At 33.8% G+C, this 8,602-nt stretch overlaps 1 protein-coding gene across 16 annotated transcripts in view; it reads left to right on the forward strand.

The window, feature by feature from the left end:
- The window catches only part of PPIP5K2 (diphosphoinositol pentakisphosphate kinase 2), a 79,337-nt gene extending 71,026 nt beyond the window's left edge, over positions 1-8,311 (forward strand). For 3 of the 16 annotated variants that reach the window (XM_064274536.1, XM_064274555.1, XM_064274540.1), the window contains 2 exons: positions 206-331; positions 6,026-8,309. In XM_064274536.1, coding sequence (XP_064130606.1) covers positions 206-331; positions 6,026-6,138 — 239 coding nt within the window. In that variant the 3' untranslated portion in view covers positions 6,139-8,309. Of the gene's footprint in view, positions 1-205; positions 332-6,025 lie in introns of all 16 variants that reach the window. The other 13 variants (XM_064274598.1, XM_064274590.1, XM_064274609.1 and 10 more) reach the window with 7 other exon arrangements.
- Positions 8,312-8,602: the final 291 nt, after the last annotated feature.

Below are 8,602 nucleotides of genomic sequence, written 5' to 3' on the forward strand. Positions count from 1 at the left end.
TATTTGGCTGAGGAAATAAGAGAACTGACTTTTTATAGGAAAGATGGTTTTGCTGAATTTACTCTGCAAACCTTTTCTTCTCTACTGTTACTATGCATATTTTTAGGGTCCTTAAATATGTCATAATATGTCATACGAAATTTTCTAAAATATATAGAATTAGAAGAAAATGATTGAATTACCATGTTCGTTTATTTTCTTTCAGCCTCGACAGCTTCACGTTCCAGTCCAGTAGTAAGAAGAAAAATATCTCTAAATACATACACACCTGCAAAGATCCTCCCAACACCATCAGCTACCTTAAAGAATACTAAAACAAGCAGCAAACCAGGTTAGGGGAGTGTGGGGGCTTGTGGATTCTACAGCAATTAAAGGAATAATAATAGCTTGGTGTTAAAATGCAAAATCTGCTTTTAAATCAGTGTTTTTATATCCAAAGCATGTTTCTAACTATAGCCTTTTATTTTAGTGGGTGGAGACCGGGTGACACAGTGATTAAGCCCTTGGCTGCTAACCCACCAACCACTGCATGGGAAAAAGTTGTGGCAGTCTATTTTCATAAAAATTTACAGCTTTGGAAACACTATGGGGCAGTTCTACTCTGTCCTACCGGGTTGCTTTGAGTCGGAATCGACTTGAAGGAACAGGTTTAGTTTTTATTTGTTTGTTTGTTTTAGCAGGTGGGAGTACGGGAAGGGTAGGATCGTTAAATTATAATGATCCTAAAAGGATTAAAAATTTATTTTTGTAGCCTATTGATATATACGTTTGTGCGTATATGTGTGTTTTCTGTATTAATTGCTTACCGTTAATAAAACATATTTCATTCTCATACTTTTCCTCAAACTAATTTGCAAAGTGTTCTCTTTTGCTTTTCTGTTGAGGCTGAGGAGTCATTTTAATCATTTATGTGAAAATATTTTGTCTCTGTGCTTACAGTTTTTTAATCTTTTCACACTTAGTCTGTTGATATGACTACCAAATTCAACTGTCTTTTATTGGCATTTTCCTATTTTGACTTCTTAGTACATTTGATTGTGTTGTTGATCCTTCCTGAAATGCTTTCTGACCCTGGCTTGTGGGCTGTTACTCTGTCTTGTCTTCTTTCCATTTCTCTGATTCTTCTATTTGTTTGATGATCCTCCTTCCTTCTCCTTTCCTACCCCAGACAGGGACATTCTTCTCTGTTCTTTTTTTCTTTCTGTATACCTTTTTTCCGTAGAAGATTTCATATTACTCCAAGGCTTTGACCAACTTCATTGGCAGTGTGTTTTCTTTTTCTCGTTTTAGTGCTCTCACATGTTCTTTTGGTTTAGGGTTTGTGCTTACGAGTCAGAGAGACCTAAACTAAAATCTCACCTTTGCCTACTTATTAGCTATATGACCTTGGGCAAGTTACTTAAACTCTCAGAACCTCACTTTCATAATCATACAATCAGGGCGATAGCGCTTCCTTTGTAGGGTTGTTAGAGATGAACGCAATAACATATAACTTGGCACACACAGTAAACACTCACTAAATGTTCTCTTCACTTTTTCCCAAATAAATTACTTTAACACTCCCGCCACTTTTTTTCTCTTATAATGTTCCCCTTCTCACCTTCTGTTCTTCCGTACTCCATGTTGTTGTTGTTGTTAGTTGCTGTCAAGTCAGTTCCGACTTACAGGGACCCTGTTGTTGTTATGTTTGAGCCTATTGTTGCAGCCACTGTGCCAATGTGTCTCATTGAAGAAAAAAAAAAAAAAAAGAAGGTCCTCCTCTTTTTCTTCATCCATGATGGTTCATTTATATGATTGTCAAAACAAAAATTCCTGTGACACTCTGTACTACTAATTTGATCTATTATACCTGATTATAGCTCTGTCAGATTACTAAGCCTTGTAAGTCAGGGATGATATGTTAAATAGATCTGAACCTTGTACTTCCTAAATAATCAGTGTATGAAACTACAGACAACTGAATAAGCACCTTAAATAAATGTAAGTTGTGGTGTATTTTACGTACAACTCAAAGCTAACATTTGTATAGTTCTTCATACTACACATTTCCCTGTTAATTCTCATAGTTCTCACCATTGCCTTCATTTGTTAATACCATTGTATGCCAATTACAGATGAAGAAAGTAGCAGAAAGGCTAGTAATCAGTCAACCCAGGATTTTAATGCTTTTTGAATCAGAGTATATTATTGTTCTCTACATTTTAGACATGTAATAAATCCATTATTTCATGTACCTTTTTAATAATAAAGTTGAAATAGTATTTGACTTTTCAAACCTTAAACCAACCTTGCATTCCTGGGATAAACCCTACTTGGTCATGATGTACCATCTTTTTTTTTCTTTTTCTTTAATGTTGAACTCAGTTTGATTTTAAGAAAATTTACATCCACATCCATGATGAGTATTTTTCTGAGTTCTCTCTTTTTTTGTGTAGTATCTTTTTTAAGTTTGATACCAGGGTAATGCTGGCCTCAAAAAATGATTTGGAAAATATTCTGTCTTCTTTTTTCTGAATGATTGTAAGATTGTTTTTAGTTCTCCCTTAAATGCTTCATAGAATTAACTAGTGAAGCCATCTAGGCCTGGAGTTTTCTTAATGGGAAGATTCTTGTTAATGAATTAATCTACTTTTTAAGTAAATATAGGGCTAATCAGATTTTCTGCTTCATTCTTGTGTCAGCTTTGGTAAATTTAATTTTTCAAGTAATTTGCTTACTTTAAATTGTCAACTCATGATATTGGTAATTTGTGTTCTCTTTTTTCTTGACCATTCTCACTAAAAATTTATCCATTTTTGTTGGTCTTTCAAAGAACCAATTTTTGACTTTTGTTAATAAGTTTTTTCTGTTTTATATTTTATTGATTTCATTATTGTTTTCTTCCGTCTTCTTACTTGGGGTTTACTTTTACTTTCTTTTTCTACTTTCTTAAATCATTGACTGTTAGACATTTCTTCTTTTCATATAGCAACATTCTTAAGTATAAATTTCCCTCTAAGTGCTTCTTTAGCTGCATCTCAGAAAATTTATGTTATATTTTCAGTATCATTCAATTAAATTTTTTTTTTTTTCCTAACTTACCTTGTGTTATTTTCTTTGGTTCATGAAGTACTTGGAAACATAGTGGTTAATTTTCAGATATTTAGGATAGCTTACTGCCAGTTTCCTGTTTAATTCCATTATGATTACAAAACATATGCAGTATGATTTTAATCCTTTTAAATTTGAGATGTTTTATAGCTTAACGTTTGGTCTATCTTGAATGTGCTGTGTGCAGTAGGAAATAATAGTTGTTCTATAGTTCATACCTGTAGTGTTTTGTCAGTATCCATTAGGTCAAAGTGGTTGACAAAGTTGATCAATCTGTGTCTTTACTGTTGTTTTTTTTTTTTTTTCTTTCGTGGGAGGTAGGGGTTTGATTGTTCTATCAATTACTTAGAGAGCAGTTTCCATTTGTTATTGTTGTCATTAGCTGCTATAGAGTCGGCCCTGACTTATGGTGAACAAAATGCTGCCTGGTCCTACATCCTCATGATTGGTTGCAGATTGGGACTGTTGTGATCCACAGGGTTTTCACTGGTTGATTTTTGAAGCAGATCACGAGGCCTTTCTTCCTAGTCTGTCTTAGTCTACAAGTTTCACTGAAACCTGTTCAGTATCATAGCAACACACAAGCCTCCGTTGACAAACAGGCGGTAGCTGTGTAGGAGATGCATTGACTGAAAATGGAACCTGGTCTCCTGCATGAAGGCAAGAATTCTGCCATGAAATGCCAGTGCCACTAATTTCTTTTTACAGCTGTGGAATTGGCTTTTTCTCCCTTTAATTCAATTTTTGGTTTGTGTGTTTTGAAGTTTTTTATTAGGTGCATACATTCTTGATTGTTAGGTCTTCTTAAAAGATTGACCCATTTATCATCATGAAATTTCCCTCCTCATCTCTAGTAATGCTTTGTTTTAAATTTTATTTCATCTAATATGAATATAGCTAATCCAGCTTTCTTATGCTTTTTTCGGTATGCACAGTATACTTTTTCCCTTCCATTTAATTTCAACCAATCTGTGTCTTTATATTTAAAGTGAATTTTCTTGTAGACAGCATATATTTAGGTTTTTGTTTTGTTTTAGCCTTATTTGTGTTACATTTGCAGTATTTAGTCCATTAACATTAAATGTAATTTTTTAATACGGTTGAGCTAGGTTTACTGTTGTATTATCTATTGTATTATATTTTCTATTTGTTCTCTCTGGTTATTATTCTGTCTTTTTTTTTCTTAACCTTTTATTAATTCAATCATTTTTAGAATTATGTTGTGATTTATCTATTGGCTTTTTAGCTATATTTCTTTGTTTTGTTTTAGTGATTACTCTAAATGTACATTCCTAACTTTTCAGTATACTTTTTATCACTTTTATGTAAAATGTAGAAACTTTGCAGCCTTGTAGAGACTAAGATCTCTTAGGACTGCTTGGAAAGTTCTTAGGTGGCACAAACCATTTGCAGTCTACTACTAACCTAAACTTGGAGCTCTAGTGGTGCAGTGGTTAAGAAATCGACTACTAACCAAAAGGTCAGCAGTTCGAATCCACAGCTGCTCTTTGGAATCCCTATGGGGCAGTCCTACTCTATCTGTAGGGTCACTATGAGTTGGAATCAACTCAACAGCAGCGGGTTTGGGTGACTAACCTAAAGACTGACGGTTAGAACCCACCTAATGGTGCCCCAGAAGAAAGACCTGGTAATTTGCTCCCATAAAGATTACAGCCAAGAAAACCTTATGGAACAGTCCTGCTCTATAGTACATGGGATCTCCATGAGTCAGAATTGGCTCAGTGGCAATGGGTTTTAGACTACCTGGACCTTGCTCTATTCATACCAAAAATTTGATCAGAAGTTATATATATAATTAGGGACTGTCCCTTTCTGGGATTTCCTGCCTCACTTCCCAGCAACCGTAGTCACTACAATCCTTGGCTTCTGATTCTTCAAGCCAGTAATCCTGTTAAAACCAAATCTATTGCCATCGAGTTGCTTCTGACTCATAGCAACCCTATAGGACAGAGTAGAATGGCCCCACAGGATTTCCAAGGCTGTAAATCTTTACGGAAGCAGACTGCCACTTTTTTCTCTTGTGGGTTCAAACCACTGACCTTTCGGTTAGTGGCTGAGTGCTTAACCACCATGCCACAAGGGCTCCTCAAGCCAGTAATACTGGGTTTTATATTGGAACTTTAGCCATTTAACATGATACAAACTCGGCCTTTCCTCAGGCTAAAAGCTGTTAAAAAAAAATTTTAAGAAGGTGAGGGGAGAGGGGAACTATTCTTCTCCGGTATCTGCCTGCTTTTGTTTACTCCTTGGTGTCTTCAGGTAGTTGTTTTCATATTTTTTCTAGAGTTTAGACTTGTTCCTATGAGAGTTTGATAGGAGCTTACCCATTCATACCAGAAATGTAACTCCACTTAGAATAGCTTTTTGATAATTCAGTAGGCCTTAATGTTGGTGTGGATATGGAAGGATGAGCCCAAGTCAAGAATGGTTTTGAGTTTTCCAACTTCTTAGCTTTTTAGATAGTGATGAAATAGAAGATACAGGAGGAAGTAGATGTTTGCAGAGAAAATGATGAATTCAGTTTTAAACATGTTGTGGTTATGTTTCCTGTCCGGTATCTGTATAGCAGTTTCCAGTAGACAGTTTGAGCTAAGGAAAAAGGCCTGGGCCAGAAGTGTAAATTTGAAGGTCATCATACAATAAGAGGTAGTTTAAAAACATGGGAATGAATTGGTTTCCCAGGAAGACTATAGAGTGAAAAGAGAAATTTGTGTTGTGCACACAGCCCATTGACATTACTTTTCTGTATTGGTGTTGAATTCTAAAAAGTAAAGGTTAAATATGTTAAATGCCTGTCATGTTTCATATATATCATAATGTAGCAGGTATTATTTTGTCACCCAGCAATATTATTCGAACATAGATTGCTTGTGAAAATCTAAGCAGTGGTTTTTCTTTTCTTTTTTTTGTGTAGCTACCAGTGGACCTTCTAGTGCAGTTGCTACTAGTACCTCATCTCGGAAAAAAAGTATATCTAGCAAAACAGAAGTGCATGAACACAAAAAAAACACTGGGAAGAAAAAATAAAATCTTCTTAGTAGAAGCTAGAACTTCTTATACCAATGAAAATCACATGTTAAATAGAAAAAGATAAGTAATAAGCCTTGACTGAAAACTGTTAAAGCAAGTAATTTTTGTTCTCTTTACACATGTCTGTATTCATTGTAAAAATGTTTTTAAATCTAGAGGATTCATTGTATATATTCAGGTAAGGAACTTATGTCTAGAAACGTTTAAAACAATGTTTATTAGCATTTTGTGTAGCAAAACTTTGGTGATAAAGCGCTACTGTTCTTAATATCATGTTTACCATGGACCTGTGATAAGGAAAAGAAACAAATGCCTGCTGGCCTGTACCAGTGTCACACCAGTGATATTACTTACTAACGGGTCTGATGTGGTGGCCTTTGCAGACAGCTCTGTTTTCTCTGGATTGCATCTTGGCTGTAAAAACCTTTGACGTAAATTGAAATTTGCCAGAATTTCATATTAGGGATTTTTTTTATTTTAAGTACATTTCCAAAGAGATTTCATTGACCGTTTAGAAGCTTTTTCCCAATTGTTAAAGTAACATATATGCTGCAATATTTAATAACTGGAGTACTGATGTATGGGATTTTTTTTCAATCTATGCTTGAATTTTTTTATTGTGTATTATTTAAAATATTACATTTACATTTGGGATAATTACACCTTTATGCACATCAATTTATATATTAATTCGTAGGAAGTATTTTCTTTATATATTTCCTTACCATAAGAGGTGCTTTCATTCATCAGGAAAAGTTTGCTTCACATATTGGCAAGAGTAGCACCTTTTGAGCTTTTTTTTTTTTAAGAGATGTAGTTGACAAAATTTATAAATGTTACACTTTAGAGTCCTTTATAGCTCTAAGGAACTGAGTTCAAAAATGGAAATCATCAATGTTAGAAGAATATCTGAATTCTGTAAAGTTAGTGGGTATTGTGTATATCATCTGTTTTTTACACATTTCCGTTCTTATGTCTAATGTATCAGTCTCACTGAGAATCTGACGCTTTAAGATTGAGCATTTGAAATGAATGTTCTTTACAACTGATTAGATTTTTGAAGGGATATTGAGATCAGTATGTTGTGATTTCATCTATAATGTGAAAAAAAAATTTATTATCCTTGGTGCTTTTTTCTTCTGATGCACAAATAATTATGAACTACTTGAGATGACTTAAATTATAAACCAAACAGTTCAACCTGATAAGAATTCCATGCATTAGAATGTTAAATTGCTAAGGTTTTAGCTTCAAGCTTATATTTAGAAAAAGAAATGTTTTGAATTCTTAGTATGAATACAATTGTAATTCTTCAGAAGAGACTCTACTAACCTTAAATCGTCACATCTGAACTGACTTTTAGAAAATAATCACATTACGTGTTATTTTATGTACCAGATTTAAGTCACAAGTGTACATAATTATATATGTTCTTATACTTCATCATACTTCAAATGAATGTAAATGTATTATATGGAGACATGTCTTGTAAAAAATTGAATGTACCAAAGTTTTCTGTATGTAAAAATGTGGTAAATGTGTTTATCGTGGGGATGAGGAAACTACTTTTATTTTTTAAGTGGAGCTGAATTAAAATATCAGTTTGTTTCTGTATCAGAGTGACTTAAATCATGAATTATTATTTCTGTTCTTTGATTACCTCTTTCCTTTCAGCTCTTTAGTAGAAAGAATGAGGAAAATAATTTTAATATTAAACAATACTTACCTTAGGCATTAAATCACATTTATTATTGGCCATACACATAGCATCATATTACTTTGCACAGCAATTAGCTACAGGCTACTAGAAAGTTTAATATACTCACTTTTTCCATTGTTACCAAGACTATGACCTCACAACACTCACTAAGCTCCATAGCATTGTGTTGAAGACTAAAAAGTCTTATTTGCAAGAATCTTAGAATTATTTTCAAAAACAAAGTCTTCACCAGTACTACTCAAACTATTTCAGTGCATAGAGAAGGAAGAAATACTCCTAAATTCATTCTATAAAGCTACCATAACCTGAAACCAAAGCCAGGCAAAGACATCATGATAAAAATTACAGACCAATATCTCTCATGAATATAGATGCAAAAATGCTCAACAAAATTCTCGCCAACAGAGTTCAGCATCATATCAAAAAAATAATGTACCACAACCAAGTGAGATTCATGCCAGGTATTTAAGAATGGTTCAACATTATAAAATCAATCATTGTAATGATTATAAATAGAACAAAAGAAAAGAGTCACATGATCATCTCAGTACAGAAAAGGCATTTGATAAGGCCCAACACCCATTCTGGATAAAAACTCTCAATAAAATAAAAATAGAAGGGAAATTCTTCAACATAATAAAGGGCACCTATACAAAACCAACAGCCAATATTATTCTCAATGGAGAGAGGCTGAAAGCATTCCCCTGGAGAAAGGGAACAAGACAAGGATGCCTTTTATCA

The sequence above is a fragment of the Loxodonta africana genome, chromosome 2 (assembly GCF_030014295.1).
Source record: "Loxodonta africana isolate mLoxAfr1 chromosome 2, mLoxAfr1.hap2, whole genome shotgun sequence".
NCBI lineage: Eukaryota > Metazoa > Chordata > Mammalia > Proboscidea > Elephantidae > Loxodonta > Loxodonta africana.